The sequence below is a fragment of the Oncorhynchus nerka genome, linkage group LG15 (assembly GCF_034236695.1).
Source record: "Oncorhynchus nerka isolate Pitt River linkage group LG15, Oner_Uvic_2.0, whole genome shotgun sequence".
NCBI classification, from domain to species: Eukaryota; Metazoa; Chordata; class Actinopteri; order Salmoniformes; family Salmonidae; genus Oncorhynchus; species Oncorhynchus nerka.
Genome location: NC_088410.1, coordinates 87,073,728 through 87,096,632, shown reverse-complemented (window position 1 = coordinate 87,096,632; position 22,905 = coordinate 87,073,728). Strand labels below are relative to the sequence as shown.

Below are 22,905 nucleotides of genomic sequence, written 5' to 3'. Positions count from 1 at the left end.
CAGCCCAGTCAGACGGCTAGACAACATCTGAACGCCTAGCTAGGCTCCTCACTCCCCACTCCATCGATCCCAGGGCAGGGTCACATTTCTGCTCCGCGCGCCTTCCTTCTCTGGTTTAAGGGTCTGCGGCTCACCTTACAGCTAACAGCACCCAGGGGCGTCATTAGGGGCCCGCTTCTCCTCCCCCCGCACCCCTATCAACACGCAGGCCAGAGATAGTCCGGATAACAACACCCGTTACACTGACTGAAGTAACACTACCGGCCTGCTGGACCTCCGGATATCGTGACTGTTTTATATTGTAAGAGAGCTCGGTTGAAAAAACAGAACTTTGATCAAATATGGAATTCTGGGTTGTATTAATGCAGCACGCTTTGGACAATTACATTTGAGAGCTGAGTGTTAGCCCTTTTCTCCCTCTATGAGTGTTAGCCCTATTCTCCCTCTAGAAGCTGAGCGTTAGCCCTATTCTCCCTCTAGAAGCCGAGTGTTAGCCCTATTCTCCCTCTAGAAGCTGAGTGTTAGCCCTATTCTCCCTCTAGAAGCTGAGTGTTAGCCCTTTTCTCCCTCTATGAGTGTTAGCCCTATTCTCCCTCTAGAAGCTGAGCGTTAGCCCTATTCTCCCTCTAGAAGCCGAGTGTTAGCCCTATTCTCCCTCTAGAAGCTGAGTGTTAGCCCTATTCTCCCTCTAGAAGCTGAGTGTTAGCCCTATTCTCCCTCTAGAAGCTGAGCGTTAGCCCTATTCTCCCTCTAGAAGCCGAGTGTTAGCCCTATTCTCCCTCTAGAAGCTGAGAGTTAGCCCTATTCTCCCTCTAGAAGCTGAGTGTTAGCCCTATTCTCCCTCTAGAAGCTGAGTGTTATCCCTATTCTCCCTGTAGAAGCCGAGTGTTAGCCCTATTCTCCCTCTAGAAGCCGAGTGTTAGCCCTATTCTCCCTCTAGAAGCTGAGTGTTAGCCCTATTCTCCCTCTAGAAGCTGAGTGTTAGCCCTATTCTCCCTCTAGAAGCTGAGTGTTATCCCTATTCTCCCTGTAGAAGCCGAGTGTTAGCCCTATTCTCCCTCTAGAAGCCGAGTGTTAGCCCTATTCTCCCTCTAGAAGCTGAGTGTTAGCCCTATTCTCCCTCTAGAAGCCGAGTGTTAGCCCTATTCTCCCTCTAGAAGCCGAGTGTTAGCCCTATTCTCCCTCTAGAAGCCGAGTGTTAGCCCTATTCTCCCTCTAGAAGCCGAGTGTTAGCCCTATTCTCCCTCTAGAAGCCGAGTGTTAGCCCTATTCTCCCTCTAGAAGCCGAGTGTTAGCCCTATTCTCCCTCTAGAAGCCGAGTGTTAGCCCTATTCTCCCTCTAGAAGCCGAGTGTTAGCCCTATTCTCCCTCTAGAAGCCGAGTGTTAGCCCTATTCTCCCTGTTAGAAGCCGAAGCCGAGTGTTAGCCCTATTCTCCCTCTAGAAGCCGAGTGTTAGCCCTATTCTCCCTCTAGAAGCCGAGTGTTAGCCCTATTCTCCCTCTAGAAGCCGAGTGTTAGCCCTATTCTCCCTCTAGAAGCCGAGTGTTAGCCCTATTCTCCCTCTAGAAGCCGAGTGTTAGCCCTATTCTCCCTCTAGAAGCTGAGTGTTAGCCCTATTCTCCCTCTAGAAGCCGAGTGTTAGCCCTATTCTCCCTCTAGAAGCCGAGTGTTAGCCCTATTCTCCCTCTAGAAGCCGAGTGTTAGCCCTATTCTCCCTCTAGAAGCCGAGTGTTAGCCCTATTCTCCCTCTAGAAGCCGAGTGTTAGCCCTATTCTCCCTCTAGAAGCTGAGTGTTAGCCCTATTCTCCCTCTAGAAGCCGAGTGTTAGCCCTATTCTCCCTCTAGAAGCCGAGTGTTAGCCCTATTCTCCCTCTAGAAGCCGAGTGTTAGCCCTATTCTCCCTCTAGAAGCCGAGTGTTAGCCCTATTCTCCCTCTAGAAGCCGAGTGTTAGCCCTATTCTCCCTCTAGAAGCCGAGTGTTAGCCCTATTCTCCCTCTAGAGTGTTAGCCCTATTCTCCCTCGAGTGTTAGCCCTATTCTCCCTCTAGAAGCCGAGTGTTAGCCCTATTCTCCCTCTAGAAGCCGAGTGTTAGCCCTATTCTCCCTCTAGAAGCCGAGTGTTAGCCCTATTCTCCCTCTAGAAGCCGAGTGTTAGCCCTATTCTCCCTCTAGAAGCTGAGCGTTTGCCCTATTCTCCCTCTAGAAGCCGAGTGTTAGCCCTATTCTCCCTCTAGAAGCCGAGTGTTAGCTCTATTCTCCCTCTAGAAGCTGAGCGTTAGCCCTATTCTTCCTCTAGAAGCTGAGCGTTAGCCCTATTCTCCCTCTAGAAGCTGAGTGTTAGCTCTATTCTCCCTCTAGAAGCCGAGTGTTAGCCCTATTCTCCCTCTAGAAGCTGAGTGTTAGCTCTATTCTCCCTCTAGAAGCTGAGTGTTAGCTCTATTCTCCCTCTAGAAGCCGAGTGTTAGCTCTATTCTCCCTCTAGAAGCTGAGTGTTAGCTCTATTCTCCCTCTAGAAGCTGAGTGTTAGCTCTATTCTCTAGGTCATATCAAATGAATCCAACGGGCAAGAATGTGACCAGCGACTACCATTACGCTAAAGAGGCACATTAAACTTTATTGTGAAGTTTAAACACGCCCTTTGCAGTTCTAAACCACAAATATCAATAAATGTGCCAAGAAAACATAAATGCCAGGAAAGAGAAGAACGAAACGTGAGGAAAGTTAGCTAGTTCGAGTTGGACGTGGCATTTCTGCATGTCAATCTCAGAGATCACAGCATCACGTTTCAGTGCTCTCCAAATGTTATGACCCATGCCCGAACCCCCTAGTGAAAACCATCAACACTTAGTGGAAAGCGATACTCAGAGTCTCTCTGTGGGGCTGACGAGGGCTGCCTCCTATTCTTTTACATTGTTGTGCCTCGTCACACTTACACTACCGTTCAAACGTTTGAGGTCACTTAGAAATGTCCTTGTTTTTTTAAAGAAAAACACATTATTTTGCCCATTAAAATAACATCAAATTGATCAGAAAAACAGTGTAGACATTGTTAATGTTCTAAATGACTATTGTAGCTGGAAACGGCTGATTTCTAATGGAATATCTACATAGGCGTATAGAGGCCCATTATCAGCAATCATCACTCCTGTGTTCCAATGGCATGTTGTGTTAGCTAATTCATGTTCATAATTTTAAAATGCAAATTTATCATTAGAAAAGCCTTGTGCAATGATGTTAGCTCAGGTGAAAACTGTTGTGCTGATTAAAGAAGCAAAAAAATTGGCCTTCTTTAGACTAGTTGAGTATCAGCATTTGTGGGTTCGATTACAGGCTCAAAATGGCCAGAAACAAATAACTTTCTTCTGAAACTCGTCAGTCTATTCTTGTTCTAAGAAATGAAGGCTATTCCATGTGAGAAATTGCCAAGAAACTGAAGATCTCGTACAACGCTGTGTACTTCTCCCTTCACAGAACAGCACAAACTGGCTCTAACCAGAATAGAAAGAGGAGTGGGAGGCCCCGGTGCACAACTCAGCAAGAGGACAAGTACATTAGAGTGTCAAGTCTTCAACTGGCAGCTTCATTAAATAGTACCCGCAAACACCAGTCTCATCGTCAACAGTGAATAGGCGACTCCGGGATGCTGGCATTCTAGGCAGAGTTCCTCTGTCCAGTGTCTGTGTTCTTTTGCCCATCGTAATCTTTTTTTTTTATTGACCAATCTGAGATATGGCTTTTTCTTTACAACTCTGCCTAGAAGTCCAGCATCCCGGAAAAGCCTCTTCACTGTTGTGCTTTTCTTTCAAAAACAAAGACATTTCTAAGTGACCCCAAACTTTTGAATGGTAGTGTACATTACTTCACTTTCCGTAAAAATACAGTCCACTACACATATCACTCAAAGGTAAACGTGTGTACTTTCTACGTCGTATCGACCACTACCTCAGGAGGTAGCGCACGACCCTCGGCCCAACAGTTGCCCTCCTTGAAGCAGGGCAATGTAAACACAAATGTCTTAGTGAGCCAACACTCCTACAGTATAAATGGTAATAGCAGAGCAATGTTTTAGAAACAGCTGAAATGTATAAACATTTTCCTCATATTTAAGAAATGTTTTATTGGGTTTTTACATGAAATTGCAGTAACAGCCTGTTACATTATTAAATTGTCGCAGAAGCTGCTGGTTGCACTGAGCCATGTAAAACTACGGAAGCCCATCCCCACCACCCAACAAATATAAAATGTACATCATACAAATAGGATATGTTTTTTCATTTGTAACATTGTGTGGTCATTTCAGAAGTGGCAGCACAGGTCCCAGAGTGGTGGCGGTGGGGGGAATTATTTTCCCGGGGCCCAGAGTTATTCCTGATCTGGTAGTAGGCTAACCTAACCAACTCTGGACCTAGTTGTAGCATATGACATAGTAATAACTCAGTTGTAAAAACATGTTTTATATGGGCTATGATGGCACTAGATAATTTTTCTAATCAGGTCACATGCTTTTATAAACAACATTAAAACCCTTTAAATAGACAAAGAGACAAATGCGATTGGACAATAACAATAACAGGGCTGAGCTCGCTGTATGTAGGCCTTTGCATCTGTAACTATAAATGACACTCATACAGTATGTCATTGTGTTGATTCATTCCAGTCAATCATTTTTTATTAAAAAAATGCCTCGGTGACTTAGCCACCCGAAGTGTGAATTTAAACCCAATTTGATCATTCACATTTTCTTAGAACACAAATAAATGGGCATATTTTAGGCTATAAAAACATGACATTACATTTATAGGCTAACGTCACTTGATGAAGCCTGTTATACAACTCTGTGCTTTGGTCTTGAAGCTAAAATGTAATGAGTGTAGCATTCAGATGAGAAAATAAACCATTTAATTGTCTGCACATACATGCTTGTGAATTGTTTCATTATTCAAGAGTGTAACATGGATTTGTTGCATTATTTAACGGTGTAATATGTTTTAGAAGAAAGGTTTGTCATACTGTGATATTTACGGTCAATTTGAGATGTGGACTAACAATGTTGCATTGCCAGCCACAGCGAAAGGTAGGCCAGGGTGTCATGTGAATTGAAAAGTAGAATTCTCTTTCAAATCTCGTAGTGGGAATAGGACAACAACAGTAGGGGGAAACAGCTGTTTAAAACCCACAGTCCCTGGGGATGAAAGGGGATGCTAGGGGCATTGGGGAAAAGTGCAGGCATTTTGTTATTTTGTTATTGCCAAAGTATGGCTATTAGCCAGCTAAGCCCCATTTCCTGTTTTAGAATAGCAAAAAAGCATGCTATTGTTACAGACGAATACACCACTTCAGTTGCACCAAGAGTGTATTCAGAACAAAAAACCTTATAAACTCAGCAAAAAAAGAAACATCCTCTCACTGTCAACTGCGTTTATTTTCAGAAAAATTAACATGTGTAAATATTTGTGTGAACATAACAAGTTGCAACAACTGAGACATTAACTGAACAAGTTCCACATACATGTGACTAACAGAAATGGAATAATGTGTCCCTGAACAAAATAAAAAGTAACAGTCAGTATCTGGTGTGGCCACCAGCTGCATTAAGTACTGCAGTGCATCTCCTCCTCATGGACTGCACCAGATTTGCCAGTTCTTGCTGTGAGATGTTACCCCACTCTTCCACCAAGGCACCTGCAAGTTTCCGGACATTTCTGGGGGGAATGGCCCTAGCCCTCACACTCCGATCCGACAGGTCCCAGACATCCTCAATGGGATTGAAATCCGGGCTCTTCGCTGGCCATGGCAGAACACTGACATTCCTGTCTTGCAGGAAATCACACACAGAACGAGCAGCATGGCTGGTGGCATTGTAATGCTGGAGTGTCATGTCAGGATGAGCCTGCAGGAAGGGTACCACATGAGGGAGGAGGATGTCTTCCCTTTAACGCACAGCATTGAGATTGCCTGCAATGACAACAAGCTCAGTCTGATGATGCTGTGACATACCGCCCCAGACCATGACGGACCCTCCACCTCCAAATCGATCCCGCTCCAGAGTATAGGCCTCGGTGTAATGCTTATTCCTTCGACGATAAACGTGAATCTGACCATCACCCCTGGTGAGACAAAACCGCGAATCGTCAGAGAAGAGCACTTTTTGCCAGTCCTGTCTCGTCCAGCGACGGTGGGTTTGCGCCCAAAGGCAACATTGTTGCCGGTGAGGACCTGCCTTACAACAGGCCTACAAGCCCTCAGTCCAGCCTCTCTCAGCCTATTGTGGACAGTCTGAGCACTGATGGAGGGATTGTGCGTTCCTGGTGTAACTCAAACAGTTGTTGTTGCCATCCTGTACCTGTCCCACAGGTGTGATGTTCGGATGTACCGATCCTGTGCAGCTGTTGTTACACGTAGTCTGCCACTGCGAGGACGATCAGCTGTCCGTCCTGTCTCCCTGTAGCGCTGTCTTAGGCGTCTCACAGTTCGGACATTGCAATTTATTCCCCTAGCCACATCTGTAGATCATGCCTCCTTGCAGCATGCCTAAGGCACATTCACACAGATGAGCAGGGACCCTGGGCATCTTTCTTTTGGTGTTTTTTAGAGTCAGTAGAAAGGCCTCTTTAGTGTCCTAAGTTTTCATACCTGTGACCTTAATTACCTACGGTCTGTAAGCTGTTAGTGTCTTAACGACCATTCCACAGGTGCATGTTCATTAATTGTTTATGGTTCATTGAAAAAGCATGGGAAACAGTGTTTAAACCCTTTACAATGAAGATCTGTGAAGTTATTTGGATTTTTACTAATTATCTTTGAAAGACAGGGTCCTGAAAAATGGACAGTTTATTATATCACCTTTATGGTTGCAATAACCATCTACCAGTCTCCGTGGCCAGATGTTAATGGTCCATTTATATGGGGCTTTCACTGCAGGCCTTCTCTTAGCCAACGTTTAGCTCATCGGTACTGTGTACAATCTCTCTTTCTCCTAGACTGATATCTCTATATGCACAGAGCATGTTTCTGCAGAGAAGGAGGACTGTGGCATGCAGACAAAATATCTAAAGATGAGGTTATCTGCTGGTCAAGCTAACAGACTACCAAACCCATTTAAGGCTCTAGTCCAGTTATTTGATATAAAAAGCTGATCTCATGGCAGGGGTGGTCTACATCCATGCATGCGTAAGTTGATCCCTCGATAGTTGTCAGATCACCAGTGAGATGTAACAGCTGCACGCCTGCACTCACTTCAAAAGCAGACTAATAAAATCGGCAATAATCCTGAAGGATATTTAGTCTGGCAGGGAAACAGGCTGAGATGAAAATGATAAAGTAGCATGTTGCAGCAATGACTAAAGCAGACCATGTGGTCCAGCTGCGATTCAGCTCTGTGTCGAAGAGGCAACATCTTGATACTTATCAATGTGTTCATGAAACATTTGTTCATGAAAAAAACATTGTAAAAGCAGGTATAATTATAATAAATACACTGTGCAGAGTGCTAGTGTATACAAAGAATATAAACATTAGTATGACCTTATTAACAGTGTATTTGCTAAAGTATCTGTTCTTGTTCCTTCGTATAACGTATACAAATCATTTCTCTACCTAATTACTGGTGCTGCAGACTGCGCGCTTCCCATGCACTTCTCCTTCATGTTGCCATCTCTCCATCTGGCCTGACAGCTTGTGTTCCACACACCTCCCCCCCCCACACACACCTCCTCCTCCACCACACACACACCTCCTCCATCTAGCACACAAAGGCTGCCAAGGTGAGCTGAGGTAACCAGACCCCAGGACTCCCTCCAGATGGCTCTGGCCACACCTTCCAACAGGCTAGCTGGGCAGCTGTCTACAACACTCAGGAGAAAGGGAGCGGCTATCCTCATAGCTTTGCCTCGGACAACGTGAGAGGCAATCAAACACCTTCGCCATTTTAAAGTAGTAATATCTATGATAAGAGGGGGTTGACTGACAATGTGCTTTGAGAACAGTGACTGGAGTGAGGTAAGCTTGTATGTGAGAGCATGTCATTCCTAAAGACAGGAAAGGAAGCAGCAGACAGAAGTATGTATGAGCTGAAGTATTGAAAACAAACCCACAGGAAGCTGAGGTCTGTCTGGGCCTTCCGTTAACCCAATCTACTCTCAGGAGGACTAGGGGAGATGCACGCACACGTTCCTCACATAAAACAACATCCTCCCTCCCCGCCTGTCAGGAGGGCTGACCTGGGACTTCCCCAATTCTGACCTTTGGGTTCAGAGGTCACTCACGTGCCATGTTCATGATGACCATTATGCTATGAATGTCCATAAACCCAGATACTGTCAATTTTGGCATAATCAAGTTGCTTTGCTTCTATTGTACATACAGGAAACATGGACACAAAAGAAGAGGCAGAGTGTTAGTCTGCATCACTATATTTCAGCAAAACTATTCAAACACAAAAAGCACGGTAAGCCTGTTTTTTTTGCAATGGAGGAAATTAGGTGACATTTGTTCTCTTTAGTCAGTCTCCAGTCTGACTGAGACACAAGTTGCGACCATTTGGGAGGGGTGGGGAGCATGAGGAGAGACTGTATGAGGACCAGAACACCTCTTACCATTTGTGTGTTCTGGACACTGCGAACACAAGTGTATTGGTGAAAATAGGTGTGTGTGTGTGTGTGTGTGTGTGTGTGTGTGTGTACAATATACACTGAGAATACAAAACATTAGGAACACCTTCCTAATATTGAGTTGCACCCTCCTTTTGCCCTCAGAACAGCCTCAATTCGTCGGGGTCCACCCAGACCCAGACCCAGACCGAACACGCCTCTGTGTTCTCCCCATCTGGAGACCTGTATTCTATCTACTCTGGCCTACATGGCTCCTTCACTCCTACTTAGTCAGCCATACACCAGCCCAGCTCAACACAGCACAACAACAGAGCTCAACACATTACAGCTCAGCCCAGCTCAACACAGCACAACAACAGAGCTCAACACATTACAGCTCAGTCCAGCTCAGCTCAGCCCAACAATACAGCTCAACACAGTACAGCTCAGTCCAGCTCAGCTCAGCCCAACAATACAGCTCAACACAGTACAGCTCAGTCCAGCTCAGCTCAGCCCAACAATACAGCTCAACACATTACAGCTCAGTCCAGCTCAGCTCAGCCCAACAATACAGCTCAACACATTACAGCTCAGTCCAGCTCAGCTCAGCCCAACAATACAGCTCAACACATTACAGCTCAGTCCAGCTCAGCTCAGCCCAACAATACAGCTCAACACATTACAGCTCAGTCCAGCTCAGCCCAACAATACAGCTCAACACATTACAGCTCAGCTCAGCCCAACAATACAGCTCAACACAGTACAGCTCAGTCCAGCTCAGCTCAGCCCAACAATAGAGCTCAACACTTTACAGCTCAGTCCAGCTCAGCCCAACAATACAGCTCAACACAGTACAGCTCAGTCCAGCTCAGCCCAACAATACAGCTCAACACATTACAGCTCAGTCCAGCTCAGCTCAGCCCAACAATAGAGCTCAACACAGTACAGCACAGTCCAGCTCAGCTCAGCCCAACAATAGAGCTCAACACAGTACAGCACAGACCAGCTCAGCCCAACAAGAGAGCTCAACACAGTACAGCACAGACCAGCTCAGCCCAACAAGAGAGCTCAACACAGTACAGCACAGACCAGCTCAGCTCAGCCCAACAAGAGAGCTCAACACAGTACATACAGCTCAGCACCGCACAGCCCAGTCATTAGCTGCAGTTGGATGGCTTCCTGTGCATTGAGACATGAGGATACTTATTTAGAAGCTGAACTAAAATATATGCTGATGCCACAAAAAAAGAGACTTGAACAGTTGGGGTCTGGAAAATATAGTCCCCTCATCTCTGCAGTGTGTTATAAATCTTTAGGTTCTAGTTATTTAAAGTGCTCTCTCTGCATGACTGCTAACATTCACGGTGAATCAACTTTTTTCCATGCAGTTCTGACTAGGTTTGGAATGTCTGGACAAGGGTCAAGTAAAAGAGGAAAAACAGAACTGGTGAAACATGATTTCCAACATTAATCATAACAAAAAGCCATTATGTCTGTGCTGTCCCCGCCTCATATGCTCCCATAGGTCTCATAAACAGGCCTACATATTGCCATAGCTACCTAACTGCTCAACAAGCTTTTAGCATATCAAACCAAGAGAGGCCAGAGTTGGTCTGAACTGAGCAAGAGGACAGTGTACAGTACAACAACCCTTGTACTGTCGGGATTTGGGGGCGCCTACGGGAGGACGAGGCCCGCTTCCCGGGTCAGACCCTTCCAGAGGTGAGCTATCCTGGGACGGGGAAGGAGGGCGTTGTGGGCGTCACCTTACCTCATCATCGGGCGTCCTCCCAATCCATGACCCAGAACTAGACCCAGAGTTCTGTTTGGCTTTCTAATTGGCAAGTGCCCATTCTTGTTCTAGGTTCTAGTGTGGCTTTGTTCCATAGAACCCAATAAGCCAGGCATTACATCTGAAGCAAACTGGAGATGTGGGACTGAAAGCTCTCTCTTCTTACAGCACACTTTTCTCTGCTCTTTTCTCTGCTCTTTTCTCTGCTTCTGCTCTATTCTCTTGCTTCACACTTGGGTGCCTTTATGCATTGAAGGTCTCCTGGATTGTGCAAACACAGCTCCAGGCAGGGTGGTGCGGGGGTGGGGGGGTGTACAGTTACTCCCTGCCTTACCTGGATGCAAACACCCTCTCGGATTAGACTGAGCTGAGTTAACCCCTCCCTTATGAGCCGTGGATTCTCAGGTTAGCTGTAGTCTCTTACACTAAGGGCAGTCACTCACTGTTGGAACTAACTCTGTTTATAAAGTGGAACAGATTTAGGCCTAAATGCTGAAGTAACAGTAGCAGTTAAGAGGCAGACTGAATACAGTCTCTGTTTTATTCTATTTTACCATGTAAATAGTGTCAGTTCAATTCCCTCTCCTGTAAAATGTCATTCATCCCTTTACACTGTGGGTGTGTGTGCTGACCGGTAACTCACTGTGAAGCGCTGTGGCCCGCCTTTACACTGTGGATGTGTGTGCTGACCGGTAACTCACTGTGAAGCGCTGTGGCCCGCCTTTACACTGTGGATGTGTGTGCTGACCGGTCACTCACTGTGAAGCGCTGTGGCCCGCCTTTACACTGTGGATGTGTGTGCTGACCGGTAACTCACTGTGAAGCGCTGTGGCCCGCCTTTACACTGTGGATGTGTGTGCTGACCGGTCACTCACTGTGAAGCGCTGTGGCCCGCCTTTACACTGTGGATGTGTGTGCTGACGGGTCACTCACTGTGAAGCGCTGTGGCCCGCCTTTACACTGTGGATGTGTGTGCTGACCGGTCACTCACTGTGAAGCGCTGTGGCCCGCCTTTACACTGTGGATGTGTGTGCTGACCGGTCACTCACTGTGAAGCGCAGTGGCCCGCCTTTACACTGTGGATGTGTGTGCTGACGGGTCACTCACTGTGAAGCGCTGTGGCCCGCCTTTACACTGTGGGTGTGTGTGCTGTCCGGTCACTCACTGTGAAGCGCTGTGGCCCGCCTTTACACTGTGGATGTGTGTGCTGACGGGTCACTCACTGTGAAGCGCTGTGGCCTGCCTTTACACTGTGGATGTGTGTGCTGTCCGGTAACTCACTGTGAAGCGCTGTGGCCCGCCTTTACACTGTGGGTGTGTGTGCTGACCGGTCACTCACTGTGAAGCGCTGTGGCCCGCCTTTACACTGTGGATGTGTGTGCTGACGGGTCACTCACTGTGAAGCGCTGTGGCCCGCCTTTACACTGTGGATGTGTGTGCTGACCGGTCACTCACTGTGAAGCGCTGTGGCCCGCCTTTACACTGTGGATGTGTGTGCTGACGGGTCACTCACTGTGAAGCGCTGTGGCCCGCCTTTACACTGTGGATGTGTGTGCTGACCGGTCACTCACTGTGAAGCGCTGTGGCCCGCCTTTACACTGTGGATGTGTGTGCTGACCGGTCACTCACTGTGAAGCGCAGTGGCCCGCCTTACACTGTGGATGTGTGTGCTGACGGGTCACTCACTGTGAAGCGCTGTGGCCCGCCTTTACACTGTGGGTGTGTGTGCTGTCCGGTCACTCACTGTGAGCGCTGTGGCCCGCCTTTACACTGTGGATGTGTGTGCTGACGGGTCACTCACTGTGAAGCGCTGTGGCCTGCCTTTACACTGTGGATGTGTGTGCTGTCCGGTAACTCACTGTGAAGCGCTGTGGCCCGCCTTTACACTGTGGGTGTGTGTGCTGACCGGTCACTCACTGTGAAGCGCTGTGGCCCGCCTTTACACTGTGGATGTGTGTGCTGACGGGTCACTCACTGTGAAGCGCTGTGGCCCGCCTTTACACTGTGGATGTGTGTGCTGACCGGTCACTCACTGTGAAGCGCTGTGGCCCGCCTTTACACTGTGGATGTGTGTGCTGTCCGGTAACTCACTGTGAAGCGCTGTGGCCCGCCTTTACACTGTGGATGTGTGTGCTGACCGGTCACTCACTGTGAAGCGCTGTGGCCCGCCTTTACACTGTGGATGTGTGTGCTGACGGGTCACTCACTGTGAAGCGCTGTGGCCCGCCTTTACACTGTGGATGTGTGTGCTGACGGGTCACTCACTGTGAAGCGCTGTGGCCCGAGGGGCTCTGACAGGACACAGTACTGGACAGCCAGGTTGATGTAGCTTGAGCGGTAGGAGCTGATCTTCCTGTGGCCCTGGACCAGCTTGTACAGCTCCACACACATCAGACCTGCCACCGCAGCCGTGGTCGTGGCTATAGCCGGGATGATGCGACCCGCGATCAGCTTACTCTGTGGATGAGGGGAGAAAGAAGCTCCAGTTAAAAGAGTGTGTGTTTGGTTTTACTATCCTTGTGGGGACCAGAAGTCCTCACAAGGATAGTAAAACAAAGAAAAGTGAGAGGGGGGGGGCATTTGTGGGGACATTTCGCTAAGAGTTAGGGTTAGAGTTAGAGTTAGGAGTTAGGGTTAGAGTTAGAGTTAGGAGTTAGGGTTAGAATTAGAGTTAGGAGTTAGGGTTAGAATTAGAGTTAGGAGTTAGGGTTAGAGTTAGGGGTTAGAGTTAGGGGTTAGGGTTAGGGGTTAGGGTTAGAGTTAGGAGTTAGGGTTAGAGTTAGGAGTTAGGGTTAGGAGTTAGGGTTAGAGTTAGAGTTAGGAGTTAGGGTTAGAGTTAGGAGTTAGGGTTAGAGTTAGGGTTAGAGTTATAGTTAGGAGTTAGGGTTAGAGTTAGGAGTTAGGGTTAGAGTTAGGAGTTAGGGTTAGAGTTAGGGTTAGAGTTAGGAGTTAGGGTTAGGAGTTAGGGTTAGAGTTAGGGTTAGAGTTAGGAGTTAGGGTTAGAGTTAGGGGTTAGAGTTAGGAGTTAGGGTTAGAGTTAGGGGTTAGAGTTAGGAGTTAGAGTTAGGAGTTAGGAGTTAGGAGTTAGAGTTAGGGTTAGAGGTAGGGGTTAGAGTTAGGAGTTAGGGTTAGAGTTAGGAGTTAGGGTAAGAGGTAGGAGTTAGGGTTAGAGTTAGGAGTTAGGGTTAGAGTTAGCGGTTAGGGTTAGAGTTAGGAGTTAGGGTTAGGAGTTAGGGTTAGAGTTAGCGGTTAGGGTTAGAGTTAGGGTTAGAGTTAGGAGTTAGGATTAGAGTTAGGGTTATAGTTAGGAGTTAGGAGTTAGGGTTAGAAATAGGAGTTAGGGGTTAGGAGTTAGGGTTAGAAATAGGAGTTAGGGGTTAGGAGTTAGGGTTAGAAACAGGAGTTAGGGGTTATGAGTTAGGGTTAGAGATAGGAGTTAGGGTTAGAGATAGGGGTTAGGGTTAGAATTAGAGTTAGGAGTTAGGGTTAGAGTTAGAGTTAGGAGTTAGGGTTAGAGTTAGGAGTTAGAGTTAGGAGTTAGGGTTAGAGTTAGGGTTAGAGTTAGGAGTTAGGGTTAGAGTTAGGAGTTAGGGTTAGAGTTAGAGTTATAGTTAGGAGTTAGGGTTAGAGTTATGAGTTAGGGTTAGAGTTAGGGTTAGAGTTAGGAGTTAGGGTTAGAGTTAAGAGTTAGGGTTAGAGTTAGGGTTAGAGTTAGGGTTAGAGTTAGGAGTTAGGGTTAGAGTTAGGGGTTAGAGTTAGGAGTTAGGGTTAGAGTTAGGGGTTAGAGTTAGGAGTTAGAGTTAGGAGTTAGGGTTAGAGTTAGGAGTTAGAGTTAGAGGTAGGGGTTAGAGTTAGGAGTTAGGGTTAGAGTTAGGAGTTAGGGTAAGAGTTAGGGGTTAGAGTTAGAGTTAGGAGTTAGGGTTAGAGTTAGGAGTTAGGGTTAGAGTTAGGAGTTAGCGGTTAGGGTTAGAGTTAGGAGTTAGGGTTAGAGTTAGGAGTTAGGGTTAGAGTTAGCGGTTAGGGTTAGGAGTTAGGATTAGAGTTAGGAGTTAGGGTTATAGTTAGGAGTTAGGGTTAGAGTTAGGGTTAGAGTTAGGGTTAGAGTTAGGTTAGAGTTAGGGTTAGAGTTAGGGTTAGGAGTTAGGGTTAGGAGTTAGGGTTAGAAATAGGAGTTAGGGGTTAGGAGTTAGGGTTAGAAATAGGAGTTAGGGGTTAGGAGTTAGGGTTAGGAGTTAGGGTTAGGAGTTAGGGTTAGGAGTTAGCGTTAGAAATAGGAGTTAGGGGTTAGGAGTTAGGGTTAGAAATAGGAGTTAGGGGTTAGGAGTTAGGGTTAGAGATAGGAGTTAGGGGTTAGGGTTAGGAGTTGGGTTAGAAATAGGAGTTAGGGGTTAGGGTTAGAAACAGGAGTTAGGGGTTATGAGTTAGGGTTAGAGATAGGAGTTAGGGTTAGAGATAGGGGTTAGAGTTAGGAGTTAGGGTTAGAAATAGGAGTTAGGGGTTAAGAGTTAGGGTTAGAAATAGGAGTTAGGGGTTAGGAGTTAGGGTTAGAGATAGGAGTTATGGGTTAGGAGTTAGGGTTAGAAATAGGAGTTAGGGGTTAAGGTTAGGAGTTGGGTTAGAAACAGGAGTTAGGGGTTAGGGTTAGAAACAGGAGTTAGGGGTTATGAGTTAGGGTTAGAGATAGGAGTTAGGGTTAGAGATAGGGGTTAGGGTTAGGAGTTAGGGTTAGAGATAGGAGTTAGGGTTAGAGTTAGGGGTTAAGAGCTAGGGTTAGAGTTAGGGGTTAGGAGTTAGGGTTAGAAATAGGAGTTAGGGGTTAGGAGTTAGGGTTAGAAATAGGAGTTAGGGGTTAGGAGTTAGGGTTAGAGATAGGAGTTATGGGTTAGGAGTTAGGGTTAGAAATAGGAGTTAGGGGTTAGGGTTAGGAGTTAGGGTTAGAAACAGGAGTTAGGGGTTAGGGTTAGAAACAGGAGTTAGGGGTTATGAGTTAGGGTTAGAGATAGGAGTTAGGGTTAGAGATAGGGGTTAGGGTTAGAATTAGAGTTAGGAGTTAGAGTTAGGAGTTAGGAGTTAGAGTTAGGTTAGAGTTAGGAGTTAGGGTTAGGGAGTTAGGAGTTAGAGTTAGGGTTAGGGTTAGAGTTAGGAGTTAGGGTTAGAGTTAGGAGTTAGGGTTAGAGTTAGGAGTTAGGGTTAGAGTTAGGGTTAGAGTTAGGGTTAGAGTTAGGAGTTAGGGTTAGAGTTAGGGGTTAGAGTTAGGAGTTAGGGTTAGAGTTAGGGGTTAGAGTTAGGAGTTAGAGTTAGGAGTTAGGGTTAGAGTTAGGAGTTAGAGTTAGGGTTAGAGGTAGGGGTTAGAGTTAGGAGTTAGGGTTAGAGTTAGGAGTTAGGGTAAGAGTTAGGGGTTAGAGTTAGAGTTAGGAGTTAGGGTTAGAGTTAGGAGTTAGGGTTAGAGTTAGCGGTTAGGGTTAGAGTTAGGAGTTAGGGTTAGAGTTAGGAGTTAGGGTTAGGAGTTAGGGTTAGAGTTAGCGGTTAGGGTTAGAGTTAGGAGTTAGGATTAGAGTTAGGGTTAGGAGTTAGGGTTAGGAGTTAGGGTTAGGAGTTAGGGTTAGAAATAGGAGTTAGGAGTTAGGGTTAGAAATAGGAGTTAGGGGTTAGGAGTTAGGGTTAGGAGTTAGGGTTAGGAGTTAGGGTTAGGAGTTAGCGTTAGAAATAGGAGTTAGGGGTTAGGAGTTAGGGTTAGAAATATGAGTTAGGGGTTAGGAGTTAGGGTTAGAGATAGGAGTTAGGAATTAGGGTTAGAAATAGGAGTTAGGGTTAGGAGTTAGGGTTAGAGATAGGAGTTATGGGTTAGGAGTTAGGGTTAGAAATAGGAGTTAGGGGTTAAGGTTAGGAGTTTGGTTAGAAACAGGAGTTAGGGGTTAGGGTTAGAAACAGGAGTTAGGGGTTATGAGTTAGGGTTAGAGATAGGAGTTAGGGTTAGAGATAGGGGTTAGGGTTAGGAGTTAGGGTTAGAGATAGGAGTTAGGGTTAGAGTTAGGGGTTAAGAGCTAGGGTTAGAGTTAGGGGTTAGGAATTAGGGTTAGAGTTAGGGGTTAGGGTTAGAGTTAGGGGTTAAGAGTTAGGGTTAGAGTTCGGTGTTAGGGGTTAGAGTTAGGGTTATAGTTAGGGGTTAGGAGTTAGGGTTAGAGATAGGAGTTAGGGTTAGAGTTAGGGGTTAGAGTTAGGGGTTAGGAGTTAGGGTTAGGGTTAGAGATAGGAGTTAGGGTCAGAGTTAGGGGTTAGGAGTTAGGGTTAGAGATAGGAGTTAGGGTCAGAGTTAGGGGTTAGGAGTTAGGGTTAGAGATAAGAGTTAGGGTTAGAGATAGGAGTTAGGGTCAGAGTTAGGGGTTAGGAGTTAGGGTTAGAGATAGGAGTTAGGGGTTAGGAGTTAGGCTTAGAGTTAGGGGTTAGGAGTTAGGGGTTAGGAGTTAGGGGTTAGGAGTTAGGGTTAGAGTTAGGGGTTAGGAGTTAGGGGTTAGGAGTTAGGGTTAGGAGTTTGGGTTAGAGTTAGGATTTATGAGTTGGGGGTTAGGAGTTAGGGTTAGAGTTAGGGGTTAGGAGTTAGGGGTTAGGAGTTAAGGTTAGGGGTTAGGAGTTTGGGTTAGAGTTAGGGTTTATGAGTTGGGGGTTAGGAGTTAGGGTTAGAGTTAGGGGTTAGGGAAAATTAGATTTAAAATGGGAATTAATTGTTTGTTCCCCACAAGGACAGAAAAACAAATCTCAAAAATCTCTTGAGATACTGGGAAATCTCTTTCTCTCACTCTTTCTCTCACTCTCTGTTGTGTCGCTGTGATAGAACAAAACAATGAAGATTCTAACCTTGTGACGATCAGCTGTTGGGATGTCGTAGTTCTCTGCCCTCAAGTTAGAGGCAGCCACTATGTAGTCTATGTGGAAGTTATTATCATCATCCTGTAAACACAATTGATCCTCTTTATAATACATGAATGCATTAACCGTTAAAATCCAAAGACCACTAGATTGTTATATTTTCAGGGAACACCTGCCACAGGAGCAACATGGTTCTGAAGAGGAGACAAATGGAGAAACATTCTGACATACGTTACATACATTACATCAACAGCTGTGAGATGAAGATGAGATCAACTGATTCCAGGCCAGAATACTTCTCAGCACTTCCTTGTCTATTAAAGCCAAATGAGTCAATGATGTGATGCCGTGGTTCGTCTGCTTTGAGCTCTGAGGCCTTTGTGTCTGTTTCACTTTAATTACACTAGTACATGACTGATCACCCCTCTGCCATGTAGTGGAAATCAGATCCCCCTGTTAGCGACACTGTCTATGAGCTCACACCTCAGCCAGCACAGCCCTACAAAGAGGGCGACAATCAGTCAGGGGCAGCTGGAGGGGTCATGAGGTAGTCTCACCTGGCAACCCAATACTGCGGAATCCGTTACCTCACATGCCAGGCATCTGTAGCATGACCTGTCCAGTTAGCAGAGGTAGAGAGTAGGTGGAGGATGTGGACAAGGAGGATGAGGAGGTGGACGAGGAGGTGGACGAGGAGGAGGGTCTCAGTCACATCCAAGGCAAGGTGACATCTAATACCTGTCTTACCTCAGCCACCCTACACACTTCACCAGCCACCCTACACACTTCGCCAGCCACACTAATCAGTCATCTGTACTACACAGCTCCAAACCTCCTTTAATGATGGATAGAGAGGCGGGGGAGTGAGAGAGAAGAGAGAGAGTGGGAGTGAGAGAAAGAAAGAAAGGAGAGAGAGAGAGCGTCTCCAGTTCCACTGCATGACAGTGACTGGCTGTACAATGGAAGTGTTATGGAGGAACTTTTGCCCTCGGGGCTGTGTGAGTGTGCTGCGTCACAGGGCTGGGTGACATGGTGGTGGTAGACCATGTGAGATGGGAGGCAGGGGGGGACCCTACAGCCCCACAAACAGAGCTAGAGGTCCCCAGGCCTAGTCTCTGTAGACTGTTTATTCACCACTGTTCCGTAGAGTGTTTATTCACCACTGTTCTGTAGACTGTTAATTCACAACTGTTCTGTAGACTGTTTATTCACCACTGTTCTGTAGACTGTTAATTCACCACTGTTCTGTAGACTGTTAATTCACCACTGTTCTGTAGACTGTTTATTCACCACTGTTCTGTAGACTGTTTATTCACCACTGTTCTGTAGACTGTTAATTCACCACTGTTCTGTAGACTGTTAATTCACCACTGTTCTGTAGACTGTTTATTCACCACTGTTCTGTTGACTGTTTATTCACCACTGTTCTGTAGACTGTTAATTCAACACTGTTCTGTAGACTGTTAATTCACCACTGTTCTGTAGACTGTTTATTCACCACTGTTCTGTAGACTGTTAATTCACCACTGTTCTGTAGACTGTTAATTCACCACTGTTCTGTAGACTGTTAATTCACCACTGTTCTGTAGACTGTTTATTCACCACTGTTCTGTAGACTGTTAATTCACCACTGTTCTGTAGACTGTTTATTCACCACTGTTCTGTAGACTGTTAATTCACCACTGTTCTGTAGACTGTTAATTCACCACTGTTCTGTAGACTGTTAATTCACCACTGTTCTGAAAGCTGTTAATAACAAGATATGCACTCTCTAAAATACTACCCCTTACAGTAGCAGTGCAACAGAGAGGACCCAGAACACAGGACAGCCCTGTTTCCTTTGACACTGAGCCACTGTCGTGTGTGTCCCGTTAGGGACTAGTACAGACAAGGGTCACTGAGGACCCAAAGACCAAACTGCTATTTTTTTTTTGCCCCATATAGAGTTCAACATGGACCCCTGCCCTCTGTGTGGCCCCTGGCACTATGCAGTGTTACCAGTGGAGATATGGCGAGCATGGCGCTGGGCTCTTATTACCTTCTCAAAGTCAATGGGGTGCATCTGCAGGGCTGCGCTGTTCACTGGAGGAGAGGACAGCTTCTTCTGCAACTCCTCCAGTCGGCCTGTGTCTGGTCAAATGGAACAGAAATACAGAGTAACACAAAGGCCTGAGAAATAGGCTTATAACACAACATACAGTAGATAAATGGACCGTTTACTCACCTAAATGTCCACTCTCCCTCTCCTCCTCCATCTCCTTGTCAGTGAGATGGATCTTGACGGTAGACTTGGGGGTGAAGGCAGGTATGTGGACCGTCTCTAGGATGCTCCTGATTGCAGAGCTGTCTCGTGTACCCACAATCCCATAGATCTGCCCATAGAGGTTGGCTGCTGCCACCACATAGTCCATATGGGTGGTCTACAATACATGACAAGATAACACAAACTGTTAATGACCCCCCACCTCTCCATCTCAACAGTCAGAACCAGACCTGCTGAGGTAAAATAAATAATTACATTACACACATGCTGCTAACTCAAACAAAACCCACAAATCCACTTTGGTCATATTAGGGGTGGTACAAAGACCACTTCCTACCAGTTGCACGCGAGGAGCAAAAGCTATGGAAAATGTTAATATCTGACAGGATGTTCATCATGGATAGAGTTGGGTAGGTTCCTTTCTAAATGTAATCCGTTACAGTTACTAGTTAGCGGTCTAAAATTGTGACCAGTAACGTAACTTTTAGATTACTCAAAGTCAGTAGCACAATCTGATTACTTTCAGTTACTTTTGGATTACTTTCCCTGCCAGAGGCATTAGAAGAAGACAAAAAGGTTTCATCAAACGCATTTGGTGTCCTCATAGTGATCTGTGACTTGTGGTCAGACTTGCTCAGGTGGAACAAACTTAAACTTGTGCCGTTTTTCAATGCTGACTTGAAAATCATTGAGAAATCAGAAAGGTGTCATAGTATATTTTTTGGCAAACATTGTTCTGAATTTTAAAGTAATCCAAGAAGTAATCATCTGTTTTTTTTCTCAAATATCTGTAATCTGATTAGAATATTTTTGCTGGTAACCTAACTGATTACAGTTAGAGTTTTTGGTAATTGGATTACATGTAATCAGTTACTCTCCAACTCTGCTCATGCAATATGTCCACCACACTGGGCTGTATGAGCTATCAGCAGAGTCACCCAGTAGTTACCAAAGGAGAAAACCCTCTGGACTTAACCCAAAAATATAAATATGTTTTATTGTCACATACACCAGATAGGTGCAGTGAAATGTGTTGCTTTACAAGGTCAGTAGTAGTAGTGTGGCAACTCTGGCTGGAGCAAAATAAGGTTAAGTTCCTTGCTCAAGGGCATATCAACAGATTTTTCACTTTGTCAGCTCGGGTATTCAAACCAGCAACCTTTCCGTTACTAGCCAAGGCTCTAAAAGCTAGGCTACCTGCCCCTTGTCAAGGCAGAAAACAAGTAAGAACACAATCGCAATTTACATCATTTTAAAACCTCCCATCGGTGACCAACAAACCCCCTTGTGATTCATCATGTAGTTTTAAATAGTAATGTCTACCATTGAATACATCAGAGGACTATGAAAGATTCATAGGGTGGTTCCACTGATTTACAACTGCTACTAAATGGTATTCAACAGGCCATGAATAAGCTCTATGCTCTAGAAGCAGTCAGTGTGTTTATTGAGTGTGTTGATAAGAGGCATTCCTAAAGAACATTGTTGTTGTCCTATTGTCTGCCTGTGAGAGCTGCAGGCCCAGACCTGAGGACAGGTGAGGAGACAACCCCTCATACCAGGAGAGGAGGGGAACAGAGAGGAGATAACAGAGAGTAGAAAACAGAGAGGAGAGAACAGAGAGGAGAGGACCAGAGAGGAGGGGAACAGAGAGGAGGGGAACAGAGAGGAGGGGAACAGAGAGGCAGGGAACAGAGAGGCGGGGAACAGAGAGGAGAGAACAGAAAGAAGAGAAGGGAGAGGAGAGGAGGGGAACAGAGAGGAGAGAACAGAAAGAAGAGAAGGGAGAGAAGGTGAACAGAGAGGAGAGAACAGAGAGGAGAGAAAATAGAGGAGAGATAAAAGAGAAGGGAAACAAAGAGGCGGGGAACCGAGATGAGAAAACAGAAAGGAAAGAACGGAGAGGAGAGAACAGAGAGGAGAGAACAGAAAGGTGGGGAACCGGGAGGAGAGAACAGAAAGGAGAGAACGGAGAGGAGAGAACAGAGAGGAGAGAACAGAGAGGAGAGAACAGAGAGGAGAGAACAGAGAGGAGAGAACAGAAAGGAGAGAACAGAGAGGAGAGAACAGAGAGGTGGGGAACCGAGAGGAGAGAACAGAAAGGAGAGAACAGAGAAGCGAGAACAGAAAGGTGGGGAACCGAGAGGAGAGAACAGAAAGGAGAGAACGGAGAGGAGAGAACAGAGAGGCAGGGAACTGAGAGGCAGGGAACAGAGAGGCGGGGAACAGAGAAGAGAGAACAGAGAGGAGGGGAACAGAGAGGAGAGAACAGAGAGGAGAGAACAAAGAGGAGGTGAACAAAGAGGCGGGGAACAGAGAGGAGAAAACAGAAAGGAGAGAACGGAGAGGAGAGAACAGAGAGGAGAGAACAGAGAGGAGAGAACAGAGAGGAGGGGAACAGAGAGGAGAGAACAGAAAGGAGAGAACGGAGAGGAGAGAACAGAGAGGAGAGCACAGAGAGGAGAGAACAGAGTGGAGGGGAAGAGAGAGGAGAGAACAGAAAGGAGAGAACAGAGAGGAGAGAACAGAGTGGAGAGAACAGAGCGGAGGGGAACAGAGAGGAGAGAACAGAAAGGAGAGAACAGAGAGGAGAGAACAGAGCGGAGGGGAACAGAGAGGAGAGAACAGAAAGGAGAGAACAGAGAGGAGAGAACAGAGAGGAGAGAACAGAAAGGAGAGAACAGAGTGGAGGGGAACAGAGAGGAGAGAACAGAGAGGAGAGAACAGAGTGGAGGGGAACAGAGAGGAGAGAACAGAGAGGAGAGAACAGAGAGGAGAGAACAGAGTGGAGATAACAGAGAGGAGAGAACAGAGTGGAGGGGCACAGAGAGGAGAGAACAGAGAGGAGAGAACATGTAGGAGGGGAACAGAGAGGCGGGGAACAAAGAAGCGAGAACAGAGAGGAGGGGAACGGAGAGGAGAGAACAGAGAGGAGAGAACAGAGAGGAGAGAACGGAGAGGAGAGAACGGAGAGGTGGGGAAACGAGAGGAGAGAACAGAAAGGAGAGAACAGAGAGGAGAGAACAGAGAAGCGAGAACAGAAAGGTGGGGAACCGAGAGGAGAGAACAGAAAGGAGAGAACGGAGAGGAGAGAACGGAGAGGAGAGAACAGAGAGGAGAGAACAGAGAGGAGGGGAACAGAGAGGCAGGGAACAGAGAGGCAGGGAACAGAGAGGAGATAACAGAAAGAAGAGAAGGGAGAGGAGAGAACAGAGAGGAGGGGAACAGAGAAGAGAGAACAGAGAGGAGGGGAACAGAGAAGAGAGAACAGAGAGGAGGGGAACAGAGAGGAGGGGAATAGAGAGGAGAGATAAAAGAGGAGGTGAACAAAGAGGCGGGGAACAGAGAGGAGAAAACAGAAAGGAGAGAACGGAGAGGAGAGAACAGAGAGGAG

The 22,905-nt window shown here is 46.4% G+C and overlaps 1 protein-coding gene across 2 annotated transcripts in view; it reads right to left on the bottom strand.

Moving 5' to 3' along the window:
* Positions 1-22,905, bottom strand: part of uba7 (ubiquitin-like modifier activating enzyme 7) — a 129,551-nt gene that overhangs the window by 37,800 nt on the left and 68,846 nt on the right. For both annotated transcript variants that reach the window (XM_065001994.1, XM_065001993.1), the window contains exons 18-21: positions 19,473-19,668; positions 19,287-19,378; positions 17,237-17,329; positions 12,647-12,838 (exon numbers count right to left, since the gene is read on the bottom strand). In XM_065001994.1, coding sequence (XP_064858066.1) covers positions 12,647-12,838; positions 17,237-17,329; positions 19,287-19,378; positions 19,473-19,668 — 573 coding nt within the window. The remainder of the gene's footprint in view (positions 1-12,646; positions 12,839-17,236; positions 17,330-19,286; positions 19,379-19,472; positions 19,669-22,905) is intronic.